At 41.7% G+C, this 27,068-nt stretch overlaps 1 protein-coding gene across 2 annotated transcripts in view; it reads right to left on the minus strand.

The window, feature by feature from the left end:
* Positions 1–10,405: 10,405 nt before the first annotated feature.
* The window catches only part of MSH4 (mutS homolog 4), a 59,065-nt gene continuing 42,402 nt past the window's right edge, over positions 10,406–27,068 (minus strand). For both annotated transcript variants that reach the window (XM_039911921.1, XM_029061980.2), the window contains exons 15-21: positions 25,002–25,202; positions 22,798–22,916; positions 20,454–20,582; positions 16,298–16,472; positions 14,900–14,988; positions 11,623–11,822; positions 10,406–10,915 (exon numbers count right to left, since the gene is read on the minus strand). In XM_039911921.1, coding sequence (XP_039767855.1) covers positions 11,637–11,822; positions 14,900–14,988; positions 16,298–16,472; positions 20,454–20,582; positions 22,798–22,916; positions 25,002–25,202 — 899 coding nt within the window. In that variant the 3' untranslated portion in view covers positions 10,406–10,915; positions 11,623–11,636. The remainder of the gene's footprint in view (positions 10,916–11,622; positions 11,823–14,899; positions 14,989–16,297; positions 16,473–20,453; positions 20,583–22,797; positions 22,917–25,001; positions 25,203–27,068) is intronic.

A 27,068-nucleotide genomic window follows, 5' to 3' on the forward strand; every position in this document is an offset into this window, starting at 1 on the left:
TGCTTAATGGTTTTTGTTAAGTATTTACTATGTGCCAGGCACTGTACTAAGCACTGAGATAGATCCTGTTGGATGCAGTCCATGTCCCTCATAGGACTCACAGTCTTAATCCCCTTTTTTGCAGATGAGGTAACTGAGGCAGACAAGGTCACACAGCAGACAAGTGGCACAGCCAGGATTAGAAACCCAGGTCCTCTGACTCCCAGATCTGTGTTTTATCCTTTAGGCCATGCTGCTTCCCACCCTGGATTCAGAACAATCCAAAGAAAACAGGTGATTGAAAACTCCAGCCAGGGCCCAGGTGAAAGTTTTGAGAAGCCCCTAGCAATCATGGCGGAAGTAGAATCCCAAACAGAATAACGTCCAAAGTCCAGATTTAATCAATATTACAAATTGGAAAGAATAGCAACAGAAGCTACCAAAGCTGATATTGAGAGCTCTTGAGGTTTCAAGTGCAAATGCCAAACTTGATTGTTCAATATTATAAATTATAAAAAATAGCAACAAAAGATACTGAAGATGAAGTTTGCAAAGTGACATTTGAAGCCTCTGAGGTTTCAAGCTAACACAAAGCTTGATGACTCATTATTATAAACTAGACCGAGAAGCTATCTTTACAGAAGATAGTAAAGCTCAAGCTTGCAAAATATTGACAGCCATTGATGTTTCAAGTTCCAAACTCTAATCTTGATTGCCTGACTACCAGAAACCAGTTACCATTTTTTTATGGTATTTGTTAAGTGTTTTCTACTGCCAGGCACTAAACACTGGGATAGACAGACGTTTTTGTCCGTTTGACTCCCCTGATTAGACTGTAAGCCCATCAATGGGTAGGGATTGTCTCTATCTGTAGCGTGGCTCAGTGGAAAGGGCCCGGGCTTTGGAGCCCGAGATCATGAGTTCGAATCCCAGCTCTGCCACTTGTCACCTGTGTGACTGTGGGCAAGTCACTTCACTTCTCTGTGCCTCAGTTACCTCATCTGGAAAATGGGGATTAAGACTGTGAGCCCCACGTGGGACATCCTGATTCCCCTGTGTCTACCCCAGGGCTTAGAACAGTGCTCAGCACATAGTAAGCGCTTAACAAATACCAACATTATTATGCTGCCGAATTGCACATTCCAAGCGCTTAGTACAGTGCTCTGCACATAGTAAGTGCTCAATAAATATTATTGAATAAATGAATGGATGGATGGATGGATGAATGAATGAATGAATGAATGAATGAATGAATAGACGCTAATCAGGTTGGTTACAGTCCATGTCCCACATGCGGCTCATAGTTTCAATAGTTATAGTACTGAGTTAGGGTACTGAGGCACACAAAAGCTAAATGACTTTCCCAAGATCACACAGCAGATAAGAGGCAGAGTGGGATTAGAACCCAGGTCCTCCTGACTCCTGGGTCCATAAAAAATACAAAAACAAATGACATTGACAGCCATTGAGGCTTCAAGTTGCAAACTGACATCTTGATTGCCTGACTACCAGAAACCAGTGACCATGAACCTAACCACATGGCCGCCTGCTTAAGTGAAAAAGGAGTATGGTTTAGAGCACAATAACTCCACGTTAGCTCATTCTAGTCTCCTTGGACTCGAAGTATAGTTTAAGAGGAGATATATTACCACATGGACCTTCTGCTTGGATCTCAAGGAAGCAGCCAGGCACAGAACAGCACACCTCAGTAGCACATGAACCTAAACTGAGTTTCTCCTCCAAACTCTCCCTGTGGAGAACTCCATCCCATCTGGCCTGGGGCTTCCACACCATTGGCAGAGAAGCCAATCTCCTACCATAACGTCCCAAGAGCTTCTGGAAAGTGTAGGCAAAACCAACCTCAATGAACTCCCTAATAATAATAATAATGTTGGTATTTGTTAAGCGCTTACTATGTGCCGAGCACTGTTCTAAGCGCTGGGGTAGATACAAGGTCATCAGGTTGTCCCACGTGGGGCTCACAGTCTTCATCCCCATTTTACAGATGAGGGAACTGAGGCCCAGAGAAGTGAAGTGACTTGCCCAAGGTTACACAGCAGACATGTGGCAGAGCCAGGATTAGAACCCTTGACCTTCTGACTTCTAGGCCCGTGCTCTATCCACTACATCACGCTGCTCACTTATATACCTACTCAGAAACTTATGTTTCTTCTTAGACTCATTCTCAGCACCTATGTATGTACGTTCATTCAACTGTACATTCAATTATTTATTTTGGTTACCCTGTAAATATCTTATGTCTGTCTCCCATATTACGGTGTAAGCACCTTGTGGGCAAGGAATCTTGTATTCTCGCATTTAGTACAGTGAATCTCACCCAGTAGGTGCTCAATAAATATTACTCCTGCTGCTGCTACTAAGGCAATTCTTCTGCCAGGCCTGTTTAAAAGTTTTGAGCCAACACCACTTCAGCTAAGACCTCACCAACTAACAAATCCACTTCTTCCTTCCAGACCATAAGCTCACTGTGGGCAGGAAATGTGTCCACTGACTCTATGTTGGACTTTCCTAAGCATTTAGTGCAATGCTTTGAAGCAGCGTGGCTCAGTGGAAAGAGCATGGGCTTGGGAGTCAGAGGTCATGGGTTTGAATCCTGGCTCTGCCACTCGTCAGCCATGTGACTGTGGGCAAGTCACTTAACTTCTCTGGGCATGTTACCTCATCTGTAAAATGGGGTTTAAGACTGTGAGCCTCACGTGGGACAAACTGATTACCCTATATCTTCACCAGCGTTTAGAACAGTGCTGTGCACATAGTAAGTGCTTAACAAATACCAATGTTATTAATCAAGTAATTAATTCAATAGTATTTATTGAGCACTTACTATGTGCAGAGCACCGTACTAAGCACTTGGAATGTACAATTAATGCTCTGTAAGTAGTAAATACTCAATAAATGAGATTGATTGATGGACTCAGCTCTTATTTATTCATTCCTGGTCGCCTTTTCCTTCCCAATGTAAATCATTTTGTGACCATCTTCTCTCTTAGACTATAAACTCCTTGAGAGCATGGATTGTGTCCATTGTGCTCAACATTTACAGTGCTGTGCACATAATAGGTGCCGAAAAATATTAAAGACTAGAGTTGGTTAGCAGAGGATAAGAGAGTATTGTGATTCCTAAGCTCTGTAAGGATGTTGTACAGTGTAAGAGCAGCTGAGAAAATTCACTCTGTGCTAATGTCAGCTGGGACAGGGTGGGGGGAACCTGTCTTTTATTTCCTCCCAAGGAACAGATTAAAGGTGGCAGTTGCTATCAAGTGTGGCTAGAAGCCAAGAAGACATGTCTTGTTGTTTCTCTTTTTTGCTACCCTCCTCCTGTGAGGAACGCATTAAATGATTTAGCTGAGTAAGATAGAAGTCTATAATTAAGACTAGATTACTGCTATGAAGTTATGTGTTTTAATAGACAAAAGTATATGTTGTAGATGAAATGTTAAAAATGGTTAAAATTAAAGATGTTGGTGCTTATCCAGGAGGGAGATATACCCTGGAAAATAGATCAAAACATCCTTTTAGGCAAAACAGAAAAAGTAGAACAGGCAAATGGCTGCTATAAACTGCAGATGGAAGAGATCTACCAGGTACTTGACTGTGAGATCTATAAATTACTAAGGAGTCAAGAAGGTTGACAAAGTGAGAAGCAGGATGGCTCAGTGGAAAGAGCCTGGGCTTGGGAGTCAGAGGTCATGGGTTCAAATCCCAGCTCTGCCTCTTGGCAGCTCTGTGACTGTGGACAAGTCACTTAACTTCTCTGTGTCTCAATTCCCTCATCTGTAAAATGGGGATTAACTGTGAGCCTCAAGTGGGACAACCTGATTACCCTGTATCTTCCCCAGCACTTAGAACAGTGCTCTGCACATAGTAAGCACTTAACAAATACCAACATTATTATTAAAGTCTTCTGGGATAGACAGGATGGGGGTTAATAATAATAATAATAATAATGTTGGTATTTGTTAAGCGCTTACTATGTGCCAAGTACTGTTCTAAGCGCTGGGGTAGACAAAGGGGAATCAGGTTGTCCCACTGGGGGCTCACAATCTTAATCCCCATTTTACAGATGAGGTAACTGAGGCACCGAGAAGTTAAGTGACTTGCCCAAAGTCACACAGCTGACAAGTGGCCAAGCAGGGATTCGAACCCATGACCTCTGACTCCAAAGCCCATGCTCTTTCCACTGAGCCACGCTGCTTCTCTAATTGTTGTTCGCAGAGATGGGAAAGTAGTTTAGAAGGGAAATGAGAAGTTTGGTTTAGACACATTGGGCTATGGGTCATCCAAATGCAGAGATTTTAAAGAAAAGGGGAAATGTAGGACTGGAAACTAGGTGAGATGTTGGAAAAAGAGTCAGTGAAACTGAACAGTGTCAGTAAAGTAGGATGAGTCTCAAGTGAGCACTGAATCGGTAAACCAAGAACTGAAAGTGTTTTAAAGAGAGGGGAGTGGTCCACAGCATCTCAGGCAGACCAAAGAGAATTAGGTTTAGGACAGAGTAGACAACATTATATTTGGCTGTGAAAAGGTCTTTCTTGGCTTTGAAGAATGCTGACTCAATGGAGCCTCTCAGGAAAACATATAATTGTAGAGCATCAAGAAGAGAGTCAGTATGGAGGAGTGAAGGTGGCGGGAATATATGTACTGTTCAAGGATTTTGGACAGGAATAGGAATATTTCCTCCCCTTTAATCTGTTCCTTGGGAGGAAATAAAAGACAGGTACCCCCTACCCTGTCCCAGCTGACATTAGCACAAAATGAATAGGAATAGCATAAGGAAACTGAGGGCTCAGAGAAAGTCCACTTCATGTAGGGAGATTTGAGACTGAAGGCAGAGGGCAAGAAGTAAGAGGTTGAAGATAGGGGCAAGGGACGGGAGGAAAGTAGAAGCAAACGTTTTCAGTAAATGTGTAGTGGGGTGCTGAATTACATAATAGGCCACGGTGCCTTTGTGGAGGCAGAAGTCAGGTTGGAGTCCACATTCTGTTAACACCATTCAGCAGCATGAGTTCAGGAGTGGCAGAAGCAGACCGAGGCACGGAGTCGGTGATGTGAGATTAACAGAGGGAGGGAGTGAACAAGAGAGTTGGACTCAGTAGAAAGGGTGGCATGGTTGAGAGCATGGTCACTGAACAGCATATCTCGATAAAACTGAAAAGCGTGAAAAATCCAGGTCCTGCTCTCAAGGGGTTTACAATTCGATGGAGTTTAGGAAAATGAATAATGAAAATAAAAATTCACTGACAAGTGTGTAACCAGAGATGAAAGTAAAACTCGACTCAAATGGGAACGGGCAGCTGGACCACGACACCTTTAAAATGCCTATCTGTCCTGATAAGGCCAGGTGTTGTGGAGGGTATTGAAAAACACAGTAGCAGGGAGACATCAGCTGACCCTGGCCCTAAAGCTCTCCAGGCCAGACCGGAGACCATCTCCTGGCAGGCAGAAGAGCGGGAGCAGCAAGGGTGTAGGCTGGCTTGTCCCAGAGTCCACCCTGGAGCAGCCCCCCACAGCCCACCTGGAGCTGTGCCAACTCAGTGTAGCAGCTGACACATTGCTCGTGGCTGACCGGCCGCCTGCCTGACATGCTACAGCCCAGCCCCATACCTATCTCACACCAAAAAGCACTCACTTGGAAACAACTAATAATAATGATGATGCTGTTATCTGTTTTTACTTTGTTCCAGGCACTGTACTAAGCACTGGGGCAAATCCGGTTGGACACAGTCCTGTCCCACATGGTGCTCATACTCTTAATCCCCACTTTACAGATGAGGGAACTGAGGCATAACATATATAATAATAATAATAATAATAATGAGGGTATTTGTTAAGCGTTTACTATGTGCCAAGCACTGTTCTAAGCGCTAAGCATAGAGAAGTAACTTGACCAAGGTCACACAGCAGACGCTTGGCAGGGCAGGGATTAGAACCCAGGTCCTTCTGATTCCCAGGCTTATGCTCTATCTAATAGAGCATGCTGCTTCCTACAACTATAACCACCACAAACGATCCAGCACTTGTTCTCCAGCTTACCTCTGCCTCTGCCTGTAAAAAAATTGGTTAGCATTGAACATCTGATACTTCTTACCTTTCCATTCTTGACCTCCTCCTTTTTCCCTCATCTCCTTTCCTCATCGTCCCCTGCCTTCCTCTTTTATATTATTTTCCTACCCAAAAAGCCATAGTATAGTAAGCATTCTTTTAAGGTTGTACACATTTAATTGGTCCCAAGTATGTTTCTCACGCTTCACTTAATTTATCATAGGGGATGAATTGAAATACGATAAAAAAATGAAAACATTTTCATCATTCATTCACATTCTTCAATCTTCAGAGTGGTCAAGTAGTCTCCATTCCCTAAATGTCTGAAATGCACTTAAAAGAACTAGTGTAAAATTGTAAAATAGATTTAATCACAAATATACAGGAAATTAAACCCTGTTTTATCTAAGTTCAAAAAGAGCTCCAGAGTGAATTTATGATTCTGCTACCTTCAACTTTCCCCTTTCCTCTGGTTCCCTTTTTCCTGCCTTCATAAAGAACCAAGTCTCCTCAAAAACCTAGAAAGAACTCATATTCCACCCCATCATCTTTCTTCCTGTCTAAACTGCTCAGGAGTAGTATATACGCTTACTGCCTCCCCATCTTCTCTTGTCCGTTTTTCCTTGATCCTCATCAATCTGGATTTCATACCAAGACTGCTTTCCATGATCTCCTTCTGACCACATCTACTCTTTGTGGGAGTAATTACGGTGTTTAATGCATGCCTATTGGGGGCAATGCACTGTAAAAAGTTCTTGGGCGTATGAACTTGGAAGCAAGTGTTTAACAGGGGAGACAGACATGAAAATATTTACAAATAGACTAATCAAAGGAAATTGTTAAATGCACGACTGAGTATAGGAAAGAGTGCTCAGGATGTGTATAAATAACTACACAAGTGCTATGAATGTGTCTACTAACTCTGTTTACTGTTATACTGTACTCTCCCAACTGCTTAGTACCACATAGTAAGCACTCAATAAATACAATTGGCTGATTGACTGGAGCCTGCAGTTGGGTTATGCACCCTGGGGAACTAATCAGAGAAAGCTCATTGGGGGTGGGGGATTTTAGTAAGGAATTGAATGTAGGGACTTCTAGGTCAGGGGAACAGTGTGGACAAGGAGAAGGAAAGAGAGGTGAGAGAAATACAGTCATAAGGTTCACTTGAGTGGAGAAAAGCCAGAAAATGGGGGAATAATGGGTGAAGAGAGCAGAAGGCAAGTGAAGTAGCTGACATCTTGAAGGCGAGTAAATTCCCGTTTTATACAGCTAGATATGGAAAGTCAAGGGAGGTTTCCGAGGTGCAGAGAGATGTGTGTCGAGTGACACTCCATGGAGATGATCCAAGCAGCTGTGAAGAGTACACATTGGAGGGCCTTGAGGCTGGAGGCGGAGAAGTCAGCAAATAGTACATTGAATGCAATAACTGAAAGACATTGAGGAATACAGTCTCTCTTCTAATCTTCTTTGACCATATGCAGCTTCCTCTCTGGTCTAGTTCAAGCACGTAATCTTCTCCTGATTCTATCATAATCTCTGATTACTTCTTGATCTCTTAACTATGTATGTGGTGGGGGCAAGGGAGAATTGGAGTGAGGTGGCGGGGGCGGGGAACAAATGCTGTCAGAATAGGCCATGCTCCCTGCCATGTCCATCTGTCAAAATAGACTACACTTCCTGCCATGCCCTCTTATCAAAGTGAGCCCCTCCCTCAACTCCTTCCACTTGTCAAAATAGTCTCCACGCCCACCTTCTCCTACTTGTCAAAATAAATGCCACCCACCAAGGAATACCCACCTGTAATCCCTCCCCAGGCCACTCCATGACAATCTAGGGTTAGTGGGGAGTTGCATAACTGAAGGCCTCCAAGTTGGGAAGGCAGACCATCCCGGACCAGACGACACCCAGATCTTCTTCACTGGCCAATCCGGAACTACCTCAGGAGTGCTAGCAGGCGGCTCCCGGAGGTTAAGCCCATGGCTACGGGTTTTGGAGGTATAGGGTAGGAGCTGTTTGGGTATGAGGAGGTGTGAGGCGGCTTCTACCTCATGTGTTGAACTTTTCCACCTGTGCCAGTTTACCTACGAGCCTTGCTCACTGCTCCAGGGTCACGGGCTTGACCGGACTTGCCCCACAGACCACACATGCATCCTCAACCCTTCAACATGGTGGACACTTGACAGCGCTCCGTGGTCCTCGAGACGGTCACCATGATTTTGTTTTGTTTTGTTCTCTTTTGCTTTGCTGTCTCCCCCGATTAGACTGTAAGCCTGTTATTGGGCAACGATTGTCTCTATCTGTTGCCGAATTGTACATTCCAAGTGCGTAGTTCAGTGTTCTGCATATAGTAAGCGCTCAATAAATACTATTGAATGAATGAATGAGAAAGCTTCAAATGGAGGCCTTTAGTTCATTCTTTATGACAAGGAGATCTCTGAAAGATGTGCCCTCCATGGAAGCTGAGGAACAAATGATGTGTACCCTGAAGTTATTTCATTTTTCACCCCACACAGGCCTCTTGTTAACCTTCCTCTTTCTCACTTAACATTCACCCTTTCGGGGAACTCACATGATTTCCACTACATCCCAAATCTTTATCGCTGGGCCCGATCTCACTATCCAGCCTTGCACTTCCTTATCTTCTGGAGTGTTCATTCAGAACTTTCCCCAAGACCTCAAAATGTATAAATCTAAATTGGACTTATCATTGTCTCCCCTAAACATTATTTCCATCACTGATGCAATGGCCCCATCCTTTCCTTCACATTTACCTTAGAATCATGTTCTTTGGAGACACTTATTTGCCCACTGCTTTCAATTTCCAACCTTTATATCCCTATGGATTATTTATATCTCCTCTCTCTCTTAACTATGGCACATTCACCATTTCATGATCCATGAAGGCAGAGCCTGCAACATTTACTTCTTTTGTGTGTTTTTCAAGTGCCTAGAACTGTGTCAGTATAAGATAAAAAAAGTCCCGCTGACTTTTCTTCAACAATATTTCACTGATCTGCCCCTTACTCTCTACTCCTACAACTTCACATCTGGATGACTGTAACAGCCTCCTTGTTGAGCTTTCTTCCTCCAGTGACTCTGCCAGGCCCAGTGTCACAGAACTTTCCATAAGCCCCTACTCTGGCCTGGGAAGGGTGAGGGAACAGAGCAAATTGCCACAACTTAAGGCCCTTACCAGTCCCCTTCATCGTCGAACAGCCGAGGCCTGTAACCCAGAAGAGAAGCTGCCCGATCCACAAGCAATCAGGACTTTCCATCAGCCCTTCCTCCAGCTCAAGAGAGGGGAGAAGTCAGCAGGTGTGTGAGACATGGAAGACACAGAAGTGGATTTGAGTGGGGAGGGTAGGAGTGGGAAGGGAAATTTTTAGGGTATGGAGAGGGGCCAGGAAAGGTTGAGAGCAAAGGACTCCGGGAAGGGAAGGAAAGGGAAAGAAATGAGGGAGATAAACTGGGTTGGGGTTTAAAGTAAAGATATCAAACACATAATTCCTGAAGAATTAGATCTCAGATCTCAGGGAGAGAGTGACAGGGAGCTTAATACTAAACTCCATTGACTGTCTGATTGATTACAGGTAATCAAAGAATTTAAACAAATGCTCTGGGATGCTACATATCCTTCTGTAGGATACATAACATTGTAAATTCCTTCTAAATTAGGGATCACCAAACATGTTGCCTTCAGGGATACCATTACTTTCCAAATGATTAAATGATATACAGTTGCTTTGACTATATTTTCCTACTAAATGTATTCTTTCACACTGACTAGTTGTATGTTTGTCTTCTTATCTTTCCCTGCCTCCCCTATTAGATTTTAAGTTCCTCAAAGACAGAGCCTTTGCTTTTTCTTCTTTAAATTCTCTTAGAACCCAATACAGTGCTTTGACTAGCCAATAATAATAATTGTAATAATAATGATAATAATGATATGTAATCGTAATAATAATAATAATGACAATGCATCAAGCACTGTTCTAAGCACTGGGGTAGTTGTAAGTTAATTAGGTTGAACACATTACAGTCTAAGTAGGAGGGAGAACAGGGAGTCGATCAATCGATCAATCGTCTTTTTTTGAGCACTTACTGTGAACAGAACATTGTACTAAAAACTTGAGAGAGTACAGTTCAATAGAATAATTGGTAGACATGTTCCCTGCCCAAAAGTCAGACACTGCTATAAATTACAGAGAGGGGAAACAGCAGGGTAAAAGGATATGAGCCTAAGGGCCTTGGGGATGAGAGTGGGGTGAATATAAAGTTCTTAAGGGGTACACTACCATGTGCATATCCAATGCAAAAAGGAGAGCAAATAGGGGAAATGAGTCAATGATGGCAACGAGGAGTCTCAGAAATAATTTAATCTGTAAGGTCAACGGACCCTAAGAAAAGCACCTAAATAATTTTACAATTTGTTGAGCACATAAAAGTAAAAACACGAACCTAACCTCTGAGAACAATTTTCTGGTTCCGAGGACAGAGGATTAATAGAGTATACGGTTTAAACCTCCCCCTTGATTTCAAGGATTTGGTGGAAAACAATTGCTAAGGAAAGAAGAATAGCTCCTCTGCCTTAATCCTTTAGAATGAAACAATAAGAGTAACTACTGTCTACTGAGATGAAGTTGGAAAGTAAATGGGTTTGAGATGACAGCTGCTCCTGCCGCTTTCTGAACCACTAAAATCTACCATTTTCCTTTTGAAACACCAGAGTTCCTGCTGACCTTCAGAAAAGACTTGTTCTCGTTGGGTCACGGAACTCCTCTAACAGTCTTCGAGGTCAACCATTCAATAAAAGAATAATCCAATTGGGAGACTCCATCATCATCATCGGCATTAATGAGCTCACCAGTTCCTAAAACGTAATTTGAGAGTGACAAGGTGAAAGTCGAGATGGGAAGCTTTTCAAGGAGTCAAACCTCTCCCTCTTTTCTCTTTAAGACACTTGCAGTTACTCTTGCCCAGGGAGGGAAGGCACTCTAATTAAGCAGCTAAAATTTAGCCATCTGCTTTCAGTAAGGGCTGTGGCAAGTTTCAGTGGGTAGTCTCAATATTCTATCTCAATACTGGAAATTCCATAGCAAAACAGTGCTAGTTAAGGAATTAACTATTTACACAGACATAAGTATCATTTCAGAATTTTAAAATGCCTCCCTGACTATAGAATATAAGTGGCCCACATAAACTCTCTTGAGCTAAAAGACAAGGAGGTTACTGTCTTCTAATGTTTCCAATGACAATATTAAATTATCAACTGCAAATATACCTTAAGCCCCAGTATAAAAATGCAAATTTCTTCACAAATTAAAGATGAATCAGTGTATATTATGGAAGTGTCAATATACTGAATTTCAAATTCAGTCAAAAAATATTATTTTAAATAGCTGATAAATCAGTATTCATTTGTTGCAGAGTAATGATTATATACAAATATTCACTCGTGCAGACTATATAGCTAATGATTCGATGTCTAAAAAATGCAGATTAGAAATGAAAAGTTATAAAACTGAATCAAGGCCATTATTTTATACTGCACTAGAAAAGAAAATTTCATTAACGTACGCAGTGAATTATTGTCAATTTTCAGTCTTTTCTTGTTCAGCTACAGGAAAATCGGTTTCAAACTTCTTCTTGAGGCCTCTCAAGTACACTCGCAAACTATCTGGATCCAATCGAGAGCTTCTAGCAGACTGGACTAGCCTTGTGGCCAAGTGGTATACAGCTCTCTGTCTTAGTGCCTCAGGCGTGCTCCTTTGGTTTTGCTGTTTGTAAAAACACAGACATGGATTAAAATGTGAAGCTTATGATCTTTATTTTCTCAACTTAGCGTTGGCATTTTTCCATCCATTACCTATCACAGGATGGGAGAGTCGGAAGAGAATTCTCGCCCCATTCCAGTCCATACTTCATTCGGCTGCCCCATTTACTTTTCTACAAAAACATTCAGGCCATGTTTCCCCACTCCTCAAAAACCTCAGTGGTTGCCCATCCACCTCCACGTCAAACAGAAACTCCTCACCATCGGCTTTAAAGCCCTCAATCACCTTGCCCCCTCCTACCTCATCTCTCTACTCTTCTTTTACAACGCAGCCTGCACACTTCGCTCCTCTAATGCTAACCTATTCACTGAACCAATATCTTGTCTATCTTGCCGCCAACCTCTCACCCATTATGTCATGCCACTGGCCTAGAAACCCCTTTTTCCATATACGACAGACAACTATTCTCCCCACTCTCAAAGCCTTTTTGAAGGCACATACAGCCTTCAAGAGGCCTTCCCCAACTAAGGCCTCATTTCCTCTTTTCCCACTTCCTTCTGTATCACCTTGACTTCTTTTCTTTATTCATCTCCCCCTCCCAGCCCCACAGCACTTATGTCCATATCTGTAATTTATTTACTTATATTAATATCTGTCTCCCCCTCTGGATTGTAAATTCTCTGTGGGCATAGAATGTGTGCTATATTGTGTTGTACTCTCCCAAGTGCTCAGTACAAGTGCTCTGCATACAGTAAATGCTCAATAAATATGATTGATTGATTGAATTCAGCAGGCTTACATTCCAACTTCATGCTTTTAGGCAGGTGCACAATTAAACCACTGTTTAAACCACTTCCATTTGTAGGTTAACTCTCTAATGGTGACATTCTTTCACGATGAATCTTGATATTTTATGAGAAATGGTTTTCAATAATTTATTTCCAAAAGAAATCAATCAATCATATTTATTGAGCACTTACTGTGTGCAGAACTTTACACTAAGCACCCTGGAGAGTACAATACAATAGAGTTTCCTGCCCACAACAAGCATTGAATTCAACAAAGACTGGAAACCCATTAAGAATGCACACTATAAGAACTCCTTGTTAAAATAAATGAGTTTTGTATGGCTAGTGACTCCCCCAGGTTGACGCCCATTTTAATCAAGCAATCGATCAATCTTATTTACTGAGTGCTTACTGTGTGCAGAGCACTGTACTACTAAGCCTTGAGAAAATACAATACAACAATAAACAGTGACATTCCCTGCCCGCAATGAGTTCACAGTCTAGAGTTGGGGAGACAGAAATCAGTACAAGTAGATAAAATTACAGATATGTATATAAGTGCTTTGGGGACGGGAGAGGGGAAGAGCAAAGGGATAAATAAAATTACAATTATGAACGTAAGTGCTTTGGGGCTGAGAGGGGGGAAGAGCAAAGGGAGCAAGTCAGGGCAACACAGAAGGGAGTGGGAGTTGAGGAAAAGTGAGGCTTAGTCTGGGAAGGCCTCTTGGAGGAGATGTGCCTTCAATAAGGCTTTGAACGGGGGTAGAGTAATAGTCTGTCGGATTTGAGGAGGGAGGGAGTTCCAGGCCTCATTTCTCAGATGCAGAGGAAGAAAGAGACTCCTAGTACTATCACCTGCCAGATTCAACTTCAAGTTTTCACAGAGTTCCCAGAATGGAGCCTGAAGGGACATCTCCAGTCACCTCCCTATGAAGGAGCCAGCAGCAAGCAGTGTTGGCAGAAGTGTTTTCTTCAGGAAGTTCAAAAGACAAATGGAAACATAGAAGATTTTCCACTCATCAACAGCTAAACAGGGAGAGCCAGTGCCACCACTCTGCCACTGCTGCTTAACATGGTCCACACTGCTCACATAATAGAATGGGATGGGCCCCACTCTATTGCTCTTGCTTGAACGATTATTTATCAGGGCCAATGTGAAGTCTACGAAATTTGTAGATAGAAGAGGAGAGCCACAACTGGGTTCCATTTTTAAGATGAGTAACATGGGAAATGGTAGTTTGCATTGATTTACTACCTCTTAGAGCATCTGGTCATGAAATTTTAGGGACAGTGATTAAAACCACCCAATTCAGGTCTCACTGTCCAGTTATCCCTCAATAACTACGGGAGGATCCCAAGCACCCTCCTTCTGAACCAATTTGGGGGAAGACCATATTGTGTGGATGTACCCCAGCTCCTCACCCCTGAGCAGAGCCCAGCTTACTAAGTACAGTGCTCTGCACACAGTGAGCTCTCCCTAAATGCCACAGGTCGATTGGCAGGCTCCTGCCCTCCCACTGCAGAGCCCAGCAGGTTGCCCTGGGGTGGGATGAGGAGAGGATTTTAGAATCCGTGTAGCCCCTGATAAGCACTATCTTGTGAGGTTCTGTGATGTGGAGACAGAGATTGCACCCAGATTCTTCTCAGGGGCTTCTACCCATGGGCAGAATAGCTTAGCATGACACCACGGCACCTGTATCTACATGAGTTGACCCCAGCACTTGCTCACCAGAGACCAGTTCCAGACTCAGAGGAGAAGCACAGCTGGGCACTTCTACTCCCCAATTCGGCCCTATGCAGCTGACCCTTGGAATTGCCTACCGTGCTATTGCTGGACGCCCCTACCAGGCTATCAGCAGATGAGCCGGGGTGGCGACGTTTTTAAATACTCCACAGAATGTATTTACATAGGCTGTTTCCAGGTGAAATTATGCTATTTCTGGTGAAAAGTTCAGGTCTGTGCACTAATTATAGAAATGTTGCAGTTGTTGAGAGAATGCAACAGCAACTTCTAGGGGGGAAAGCACCCTATTTCACTTTCCCCTCAAAATAAAGTCTAGGGTTAACAAATATCTTTAATATAAAACTACAATAAATTCTCACTATTTCACAACTAGGGCAAATCTGAACTTTAAGATGAGGATACAATTACTACTCTTTTGTAAAATATCTAATGCTATATAAACACATACATACTATTTCTAAAACAACAAATGAACCATCAACCCATTAGAGGCAGTAATGAAAATCTGCACAGAAACATCTTAGAAAATTTATAAAGTTACCACTTACCAAAATGTGTCTCGCAATGACAGTTGTGATCTCTTTTGCATCTGAAATTATCGAAGGTGGGAGTGATGATGCCTCAGCAGCTTTTAAACCTAAAAATACGCAACAGGTCATTTATTTCATCTCCTAAGCTCAAGCAGGAACTTAACAAAATCAGTTAAAAAAAAAATGAATTTTTTTCTAGAAGCTTTTTGGAATTTTTCACAAATTTTCCTCTCCTCAACACTCACTTCTGCCATAAGTGTGTTTTCACCATGTATTTCTTGTCTAGAACATTGTCAGGAAATTAGGGAAAGTACACTCAACTCCGCAAACCCATTCGGCTTCCACAAGTCACAGTGCTGGAAGAAATGATTCGTGTGCAAGAGTGCAGTGTTGGGATAGGTGAGAACCACAAAAATGCAAAACCAATTTTATAGGAGCATTGGGTTTATTCAATCAAATTTGACCATGGATCCTGGCTTATTATCTGACAAATTTATCTTAAGAAACTTCAAAACATTTCATCTACTGCAACATTTCTCATTATTTTTTAAAACGTAGCTGGGCAAGAGACAGAAAGGTATTCCAGCGAGAGGAAGAAGGGGTAGTAACAGCAGTCCCCTTCAAACTACGCACACTGAATGCTGCTGGTTGTGACACGGGTGCGGAGCTCCCCATGGGGTCACAGCAGGAACCTCTTTAAAGGCATCCCGGGGCCCATTTTCTAATTTCATGCTCTCTCAGAGAATGGGAGGTCATCTTCACAGTTTTGGAACTCTTTATGGAAATGCTTTTTAAACCTTAAAAATAAACTATGTTGTGTGCATCAGCATTTCACCACAGTCGACACTGGAAAGGAGGACTCTGATTAAGAAACCAGGGGTTGGAAGTCAGAATAAATATTCTCTGATTTATACAACCAGAAGTAGTGTCAAATCTTCAAAAGTGATTAATGGACTAAGTGGAGAACATAGCAGCTTTTCTTGATATAATTTTGAAAGGATTAAAAAGGATCATTTTAACTGAATTTCAAATCATCTGCCCTAATGAACCACATGTTATTTGAAAAATATCCAAAAACTGATATTTTGTTTTGTAATCTGGTGATAAACATCTTGGTGATAAACATGCAGTCAAGAACCACGACTCTCAGTAGATGCTCACTAAAAATCAATGATTAAAGCAAGGCAGCAAACATCTACACACCTACACTGTGACAAGGTACAGATAAAGAGCATTATTTCTAACCAGTTATGCAGCCCTTAACCCCCGAAATCAGCCATTTACAATCCCATCACTTCAGTCTCCAGGACCAACATAATTGAGGAATTTGCCCCCTTATCTAGTTTATGCCTCACAGCTACAATCAGATGTGGAAGATCACAGTTCTTGGTCATTTTTTAAGAAAAAAAATACTACCATAGTGTTTTTCTTCTGTGTGTCCTTTTGAAAGTTTGTAGGTGTAAGCGATTGACTCCTTGTTTCTTGTGCTGTTTTTCAAATGTTGCACTTCAAAATGAATATTTTCCACATTAGGGTATATTGCATCTATATGACATAGCTCCAGGAAATGAGTTGCAAATAATGTAAAAGCCTAAGTTAGAAAACAAGTGATCAATATTAAGACGTTTAAGACAAATTAAAAGAAACTGATTTGAATCAGTTCAACAAGTCAAAATTTGACGTGAGTTTTCCAAGTTATCTGGAGAGTATAGACATGCCCCTCACAATTTGGAGACTTTGGTTGTACTAGTTTGCTATTAATCTTTCCCCTTCTGTTGGCAAATCCCTTTATGCTTGCAAAATGTTTCACTTTGCAAAGGTAGTTCAGGAGACCAAACCTGAATAGGGATGGAGCGTGGCTCAGTGGAAAGAGCATGGGCTTTGGAGTCAGGGCTCATGAGTTCGTAAAATGGGGATCCCTCATCTGTAAAATGGGGATTAAGACTGTAAGCCCCACGTGGGACAACCTGATTCCCCTGTCTACCCCAGCGCTTAGAACAGTGCTCGGCACATAGTAAGCTCTTAACAAATACCAACATTATTATTATTATTATGGAGCAACCTTCTCTTCTTCTATCAATCAATAATTCAATCAATTGTATTTATTGAGCAATTACTGTATGCAGAGGAATGTACTAAGCGCTTGGGAGAGTACAATATAATAGAGTTGATAAACACGTCCCCTGTCCACAATGAACTTACAGTCTAGAAGGGGAGACTGACATTAATTTAAATAAAGTGCGGTGGCGCCGAGGGAGGGGTGAGTAGAGGCTGCAAATCTAAGTGCAAGGGTGACGCAGAAGGGAGTGGGGGAAGAGGAAATGAGGGTTTAGTCAGGGAAGGCCTCTTGGAGGAGATGTGCTTTTAATAAGGCTTTGAAGGTGGGGACAGTGGTAGTCTGCAGAGAAGCAGCTTGGCTCAGTGGCAAGAGCACGGGCTTGGGAGTCAGAGGTCATGGGCTTGAAATCCCGGCTCTGCCACTTGTCAGCTGTGTGACTGTGGGCAAGTCATCTTAACTTCTCTGTGCCTCAGCTACCTCATCTGTAAAATGGGGATTAAGACTGTGCACCTCACGTGGGACAACCTGATTACCCTGAACAGTGCTCTGCACATAGTAAGCGCTTAACAAATACCAACATTATTATTAGTCTGTCTCTAATTGTGATAGTTCCCTCTGTTTTGAGTGTCTACTTATTTACTACGCCAGTTTTGTTTGAATTCTTTTTAGCTTCCAAGTAAAGAAGTAATTAGAGAGAATCCCATCCCAGCTCAGAACAGCTGCAGATTCTGAACAGTCAATCAATCAGTGGTATTTATTGTCCTTCTTCTGAGTGCAAAGCACTGTACTAAGTGTTTGGGAAAGCACAACAGAAATAACTACAAGCACCCTGCCCTCAAGAAGCTTACAATCTAATGAAGGAGACAGCAAAATAGGTAGCTGAGTAATTTAAAAGGAAAGGAAGGACAGATTTTAGTGATGATGTGGAAGTTGAGCTGACAGGATTTAGTGACAGGCTAAATACGTGGGTTGAATGAGAGAGAGGACTCATGGATAATATTAATGTCTGTCTCTCCCAATAGACTGTAAGCTCAATATGGCCAGGGAATGTGAGCTGTTTATTGTTGTACTGTACTCTCCCAAGCGCTTAGTGCAGTGCTCTGCATACAGTAGGTACTCAATAAATACAACTGACCAATAATGCCAAGATTATGGGCTTGTGAGACAGGAAGGATAGTGGTGCTGACCGGAGAGATGGGAAAGTCAGAGGAAGGCCTGGGGGGAAGGTGAGTTCTTAAGGTGAATTCTTTATTGACATATTAAGTTTGAGGTGACAGCAGGACATCAGAGATATCTTGAAGGCAGGAGGAAATCTATCACTAAATCCTATCACTTCAGCCTTCACAACATTGCTAAAATCCGCCCTTTCCTCTCCATCCAAACTGCTTCCATGTTAATCCAAGGATATTTCCTGTCTCACCCTGATTACTGTATCAGCCTTCTTGCTGACCTCCCTGCTTCCTGTCTCTCCCCACTCTAGTCCATAGTTCACTCTGCTGCCCAAATCATTTTTCTATAAAAACTTTCAGGCCATGTTTCCTCCAGGGTTGCCCATCCTCCTCTGTAACATACAGAAACTCCTCACCATCGGCTTTAAAGAACTCAATCACCTTGCCCCCTCCTACTTCACCTCCCTGCCCTCCTACTATAACTCGGCCCACACACTTTGCTCCTCTAATGCCAACCTACTCACTCTACCTCGATCTCCTCTATCTCGCCACCAACCCCTCGTCCACAACCTGCCTTTAATCTGGAACACTCTCCTTCTTATCTGACAGACAATTATACTTCCCACCTTTAAAGCCTTATTGAAAGCACATCTGCCCTTCAAGACTCCTTCCCTGTCTAAGCTCTCATTTCCTTTTCTCTCATTCCCATCTGTGTCACCCTGATTTGCTCCCTTTATTCACCCTCTATACTCTGCCCCACAGAACTTATATCCATATCCATAATTTATTCATTTATATTAATGTCTGTCTCCCCCTTTAGACTGTAAGCTCGTTGCGGGCAGGGAATGTGACCCCCAACTCTATTATAGTGTACTCTCCCAGGGGTTTAGCACAGTGCTCTGCACACAGTTAATGTTCAATAAATACAATTGAATGACTGAGAGGGAGGAGGGGAAATGAGGGCTTAGGAGAGGAAGGCCTCTTGGAGGAGATGATTTTAATAAGTCTTTGAAGAAGTTCTACTGAATTAATATCCATAAATAGCCATGTCTTGCTAGCAATGAATATCAATCAAGCAGTATGGTATTTACTGAGTGCTTACTGTGTGCAGAGCACCATATTAGGTAAGGTCCCCCCAGTATAGTCCGGGATGGAATGGATAGGATAAGCTTATTCCAGAAATAGGACAGCCTTACCCCAGAAGAAATAGGTTGGAAACTTTAACTTAGTATTGCCGTGGAATATGATGCTACTTATTATGATCTTAGCCTATTTATTTTTAAAGAGAAGGGAGGATTGATCAGTGATGCAAAAAGGGGAATCACCAAGAGTTGAATCTAATGACTGGACTACGGAAATTTTCACGGCCTCAATAAGAGATGAAAAATCTACTCTTCCTGAAATTTATAAATGAAACTGCAATATTGTAGAGACTTGACCAGAACTGTCTGACTGAATATTTGGTTCTACTAGCTGACACAACTCCCTATTTCCTAGAATTCTATTCCTTTGGCTTGTCCAAAGCCAGTAGCTTCTAAATTTCAAAGAAAAAGGAAACTGATTTGGAAAGGGAATGAAATGTGATCTGTTGGCCAAAAACCTATGATCACTTTGCTTATTTTTTTATAAAACTTAATCACTTTAACTCTCTTCATCATAAAACGCTTTCAGAAAGCGAGAAAGGCTTTCAAATATCTTTCAGAAGAATGAAAGGGCTGAGCATAAGGGAGGTGTCAGGGAGGGGCAAAGTGAAAATATAATTACAGAGGAGGGTGGGTAGTGATGGCAGTGAGGGCCAGATTAATGCAGGTGCTCACTATGTTGCTATTTGTTAAGCGCTTACTATGTGCCGAGCACTGTTCTAAGCGCTGGGGTAGACACAGGGGAATCAGGTTGTCCCACGTGGGGCTCACAGTCTTAATCCCCATTTTACAGATGAGGTAACTGAGGCACCGAGAAGTTAAGTGACTTGCCCAAAGTCACACAGCCGACGAGTGGCCGAGCCGGGATATGAACCCACTAAGCAAAGGGCAGAACCGTTGGCTTAAAGTACAACTTTCGATGGCGAGAGAGGTAAATGACTTCAGAGTTTTCAATTCCCTTCACTTCTCCATATGTGAAGACAATTGAAAGACTACTGAAACAGCTTAGGTCCAAACTTAAAGGTGGCCCTTTGTCTTCTAGGGCTAAAAAGAGGAAAGACACCTCATCCCTCATCTTGGTTTCAAAGTCTCAGTTTTCATATGGGTGATGTCCATGAAACAAGTTCCCAGTTAGGACAAGCGACCCAGACTGAAAAGGAATGGAAGAATCTTAGCGGTAATGATTAAAAATGAAAGAATACCTTTAAACTCAGCAGATATTCACAGACTGCATAAGAAATGCCGATTCCTTCCTCTGTATTAGTACCTCTGCCAAGTTCATCAATTAATATGAGTGACTTGTCATTAGCATTTTGTAAGATGTATGCTACCTAGGGAAAAAATACTTTTGATGTTATTCACTGCTGCCAGAGCAACTGTCACTGCGACTGAAAATAAAACTGGAAGTCTATTTGTTCACCTGAAATGTAACAATATTTTTATAGAGAAATTCTCCCATGTAGAGAAATACACACTGCTTTTATCCATAAATAACTTCTCAGCGATCAATAATCCCAATATAGTAATAGCTGGTGGGTACAGAAACATATGCAATGCACATTTAATCTCAAAAAGAACATTTAGCGATTGTGTAAATTCTTATATTTTGCTTAGAAAATTCTTTATATTGGTATTAGAATGAAATAAAGCCTTGCATTTTAAAAAAGATAGTCAATTAAATATCCATTTTAGTAAAAAGAATTTGAGTCTAGGAATTGCAGACATGGGTTCTAATCCCAGTTTTGCTATTGGCCTGTTGGGTGACCTTCATCAAGCCACTTTATCTCTCTATGCCTTAGCTGATTTAGGAGAATATAGGGGATCCCAAGTCAAATTTTAGGGTTCAGGTTAATAGTGCCCCCCAGGTCCAGCAGAACTTTGATGCTGAGACACCTGCAGATTTAGGATCACTAACCGTTTTGCCAACACTTTGTCGGCGGATGGATCACCGATGTCGAATCTGTTTCTACACTTCCAAAGAGGACAGGAAAACTACAACATTCACCAATATAGAAAGGATGCCTGGAAAGCCGCATGGAAAAATCACATGCCTGGGAGTCAGGAGGCCAGGATTCTAAACCCATCTCGGCCACTTCCCCATTTGGAGACCTTGGAGAAATTATTTAACTTCTCTGGGCCTCAGTTTCCTCATCTGTTAAAAATGGGGATAAAATACCTGCTTTCCCTCTGCCTTTGACTGTTAGCCCATGTGAGATAGGGACTGTGTCTAGCCTGCTTATGCTGTATGTACCTGAGCATTTAGTACTGTGTTTGGTATAAAGTAAGCGCTTACCAAATACCATCGTTACCATTATCATTACTATTATCATCACTGAAAGCCACCATGAGGCATGACACAGGCACTATCATCACTTCTGACTCATCTCTGTCCTTTTCACTTTACTGAGAACATTCTTTTCTGGGAAACTGCACCTAGCTTTTTGTCCAATACATCTCTCCAGTGACAAATCCTGAAGGTGGGAAGAATACTATGGGTAGAGGTGGCACGGTGCTGGGGACTGGAGTCTTCGCTTCTGTTCATATCTTTAAACTCTCATTTAACCCCCCTACTGTAATTGACTTCAGTGTCTGTCTCCACCAGACTGTAAGCTCCTTCCCAGCAAGAATCGTGTCTATTAATTCTACTTTACTCCCCCAAGTACTTAGTACAGTGCTCCGCATAGAATACATGTTCAATAAATACTCCTGAAGGGTGGACTGACTGGTGATATCCATATACTGTGGGCTTGAAGATGGGAATGCTTTGTTTTAGGGTGGACGAGGGATGCTCTTCCAGATATCAATGCCCATAAAGCAGACATGTTAGTCAAAGGCAAGGTGAACCTTATTTCCTAGTTTTAGATTTCGTTATGCTTTAGAGAAGTATAAATTATTTTGGTCTGCATTGATATTGTCACTGGAGTGAGGAGAAATGAGGGAAGAAAAGAGGAAAATGAAAGACATACACATTAAGGGTATGCTTCAGATAGAGGCTGCATGCTTCAGATGGAGATAACCAGAATAAACTGATTGTCATAAAGGTTTTCAATGCATAAAAATGAATGGAAACCTTTATAATCAAAAGACTTTTTTTAAGTTATATGTTACTTATACTTGATTTCAGAGCTCTGGAAAATATCTAACCCAAAACGGCCTGGGTGTAGAGTGGTCAAAACGAGGCCCAAATATGATGGCTGGGTCTTACACAAATATGTTGAATAAGAACAACTTTAAAGAAAGTACGAAATACTACAGAACAGTTCATCTTTCTCTCTGTTCATAAACTCCTTTACATATTCAACGGAAATATATAATGCTGAATATCTTGCCAATCAGCCACTATGTACATTTTGCACAGTACTTTCTCCAACAAAAAAATCGACTTCCAGCGCTACATAAAAGAGAAATTGGAAGAGCTGTCTTTGACTGCCCTCTGGCTCTGATATCTGGGTACAAGCAGTTCTAAAGTTTCATTGCAAATATCCATCCACAAATCCACAACTGCCTACTTCGTTACTTAGAGCTCAACATTTGAACATTAAGTACCTCTTTCATTTCTTTCATAAATGTTGATGAATTTGTTTCTATATCATCATCCATGCTGATTCTAGTGAAAATCTGCTCAGCAATTCTAAAAGAAGAATATTCTGCTGGGACATAAGACCCTGTGAAATGAAGAAAAACACTAGACACGCACAAATCCAAAATGAATTGAAATGGGTTCAGTATATACAATAATTATAGCAACTGCTTGTGCCCCTCTCAACCACGCCATGAGGCCTCACTTGCCAAATTTATGAGTACCAACTTTTAAAATATTGCAGGTTTTAGAAAAGGCATAAATATAACAGAGTGCCTAGGTCGGGATGGAAATAAAGTTTAATATGGAAAATAAACTTTTTAATCCATGGATTATTTTCTTTAAAGCTCCTCTTTACAGGTCACTCAAGAGATCATCAGATAATTGACTTTTGTTATTTGAGACAGTGACCTCTCCTGCTCACTAATTCCCCAGGTCTGGTGCCTTAGAATAAAGAACAGACCAGGCTCCTACTGCACGTGCCCATAAGCACGTCAGCGCACACCTACTATAGCATGGCCATATTCACGGTTGCCGGGGCACATTTGAGAGGTTGTTAAACCACAGTGAAGGGTCATGGCCCAATAGTTGGGGAATATTACATGAAGGCTTGATAATGACTAGGAATCGGGTCTGAAAAAATCCGTGGTTGAGATTCAAAGCTATGGAGGAAAAACTCTTTCATGAGAGTACACTTTGGAAAAATTGAAAAAATAAAGTGAACTACTGACTTGTCTAGGTTAGAAACTCTGAACACAAACCACTATTTGAAAATTTAACTATGGCACTGGAAATTGGGAATTAAATTTGTAATTCTGATACTAGTCATAGTTTTTGCATTGAAATGTATACAATCTTTCTATCTTTTTCTCTTGGGATTTAGCTATGTAGCTACTAAACAATAATACTGTTCTTTTCCATAGTTTCTTAAGCACGAAAATGGCTATATTTATAAATGAAACATGTTTGCAATTACTTGCTTTGAAAGTGCTTTCTCAAGAGATTGCTGATAAAATTTACAGAGGCATTAAAAAAATTGGAGCCACACACTTGAATCCAAAGGTCATTTCAATACTGTTGGCTTGGAACTATCATTCTTGGGAAATATGCCAGGTCTTAGAAATCCCCCGTGGTCAAATATTTTGGAATTCTGGTGATCCTCCCAGCAGTCTGCGGGCAGACAAAACCTAGGCTGCTGGAGGCACCAAGGGAAGAGAGGGCGCATAAATCTGCTGTACAGAGCTTTTCGCACCTCAATGACCGGATGGATCTGTGTCAATTATGCCCACAAAGGTATGACTTTAGAGTGGGTAGGGGCTCCCACGGGTTATATCTCCCAACCCCCTCCTCAGTTGCAAGCAAGTTCAATCCTGCAGGTTGGCTGGGACACTATCTCAGTGCCTTAGTGCCTAGGAGAAGCAGCATGGCTCAGTGGAAAGAGCCCAGGCTTGGGAGTCAGGGGTCATGGGTTCGTATCCCAGCTCTGCCACTTGTCAGCTGTGTGACTATGGGCAAGTCACTTCACTTCTCTGTGCCTCAGTTACCTCATCTGTAAAATGGGGATTAACTGTGAGCCTCATGTGGGACAACCTGATTACCTTGTATCTACCCCAGCGCTTAGAACAGTGCTCTGCACATAGTAAGCGCTTAATAAATACCAACATTAAATACCAACATTAGCCTGAGATGAGCCTAGTACAACCCACTTCAAACCAGTCATGAAGGTTGACCATCTTGATTCCATGTTGCTTACAGTGAGATCTGTTCTCAACAACTGCTAAACCATTAATGATCTCCGCTGAAATTGCTGCACACTTACAAAAAAATGCAGGAGACAATGCTGATGGCCAACTTGTTAATCAGGATAGGAATTTCCAAAACACATTCTTCAATCACTCACATTAAGGGGCTTCTGATTGGACAAACCAGTCCCTGAATAGGAGTTTTAAGTGATGCTGGGTCTCATGCATTTGAAAACAAAGCTACTTGATAGTAATTTCAAATCACAGACTGCAAAGATAAGATTATTATATTTAAATGGGGCTCTTTAAGGATTGTTATAGAAGTATCTGGGAAGTCAAATCAGATTAGATACCATCGAGATTCAGCCATGTGACAAGTACCTGAAGATGGGTTAAACCTGGCACCTATAAGGGAAACTAGTGCTCACCAATTTGGGCCATAATCTGACAGAGAGCAATCTGCTTTAAGTAAGTTGATTTTCCACTCATATTTGGTCCCGTAATGATAACAACATTGCTCCCCTCCAAAATATATGTATCGTTAGCAACAGGTCTTTCCATCGATATCTTCTCAAGAATGGGGTGCCATCCCTGTTTGACCCCCAGAGTATCAGTGAATTCTGGCCGAACTAAAGAAGAAATAAAACAAAGTTTTAAATATTTAAAAGTCTACAGAAACATCAATTGCTAATCTTAATACTTACATAATTAGGTCTAAATGATAATTATGTAGCCTACAAGTGCTTCTTCTTACTCTTCTTGACAAAACAAAGTTTATTTTTAAGAAGTTACTGTATTTTTAAGATGGAAATTGCTGCTGTGAGCATAATCTTTACTACTCATTTAAAATACATCACAAGCTACAGTGGTTTGCTAAATGAACACACGAAGGCATGGTCAGCGGTAAGCAGGATGCAATATAGAGGTATATCTAACTCTCAATTATCCATGAAGAGTCATAGACAGTCCAAACACTTTCTTTTAGCCTACTATACTCTCCCATGCACTTAGTACAGTGCTCTAGACACAGTAAGTGCTCAATAACTACAACTGATTGACTGACAATTGGTTTGTTTTTAATATCCTTTAATTCCCCCCACCCACATTCTGATGGAGTTTTAGGAAGTGGCGAGAATGCCAAAAAGCAGACAGCAAGAAGAGAAATACCCAACTAATGTAAATAATCAAGCATTTGGTTTATGGAATGGTAAGCAAAAGGAAAGACTGTATAAAGTAAAAAGTGATGGCCCTGGTAAGAGGCAGGCCCCAAAACTGAACTCTACCTACACATACACAACATTAGGTTTGGAAAGGTCACACATTAGTCTTTTCGGTTCAATTTAAACTCTTGGGAAGAAACAACATAATCAGCAGCACCTTCTCATATAGAAAGAGACAGCAAGCTCCAATAACCTCTCCACTCCAATAGGGTGCTAGTTATACATCATCTTGAGAGTGGGGAGGAATGGGGTTGCTCTAAACTACCCAATTCCCTAAAATATCATATAGCTGACTGAATCCTGAACTCTCTGTCTCATCTTCATCTCTCTTACCACTGACCTCTTGCTCACACCCTCCCTCCTGCTTAGAACTGTATCTGTAATCTATTATTTCTGTAATTTAATATGTTCACAATTTATTTATTATACGATAACATTTATATTAGTGCCTGTCTCTCCCTCTAAGCTTGTCGTGCAACGGGAACATGTCTACCAACTCGGTTAGACTTGTGCAAAGTGCTCTGTGCACAGTAAGTGCTCAATCAATGCAAGGGACTGATTTATTGATTAACTGATCAGAACTCCGTCACTCTTTCCAGCTGACAGACTACCGCTCTTCCCATCTTCAATGCCCTCCTGAAATCACAACTCTTTCGGGAGGCCTTCCTTGACTAATGTTTCTTCTCCCCACCCTATCCCCACTTACTACCACTGCAGCACTTCTGCATAAGCGAAGCACTTTTGAGTACTTACCCCCAACCACTGGTGTCACATACATACATACCCTTAAACTCTGTAGCTTCCCGCTAACTGTAATTTATTTTCGTGTCTGCCTTCCCGGCTAGATTGTAAACTCCTTGAGGGCAGAGTCTGTGCCTGCTAACTCTGTTGTATTCTCCCAAATGCTTAGTATGGTGCTCTGCACAAAGTGCTCAATAAATACTACTGATTGACTGATAATGTGGAAAAAAAATGAAGTTATGTGAACCAAGGTGTACATTTTTCTTCCACTGCAAGGAAAAGCAGAGACAGAGCAGCCAGATGGAAGAGTTCCAAAAGGCCTGAGCCCAAGCAGCCAGAGCCAAAGACTTTATATATAGTAACTTGAAAAAGAGAAGAATTATCTCTTCAGCAAAAAAGTTTGTATAAAAATATCAAATCTATATTCTTATGCCACTTTAACCTTCCTAGGGTAGGGCAACAGAAGGACAGAGGGAAAAAAAGAACTTCTCTCCTTCTACAACCCAGCCTGCACACTTCACCCCTCTAGGTAAC

The sequence above is a fragment of the Ornithorhynchus anatinus genome, chromosome 4, assembly GCF_004115215.2.
Source record: "Ornithorhynchus anatinus isolate Pmale09 chromosome 4, mOrnAna1.pri.v4, whole genome shotgun sequence".
NCBI classification, from domain to species: domain Eukaryota; kingdom Metazoa; phylum Chordata; class Mammalia; order Monotremata; family Ornithorhynchidae; genus Ornithorhynchus; species Ornithorhynchus anatinus.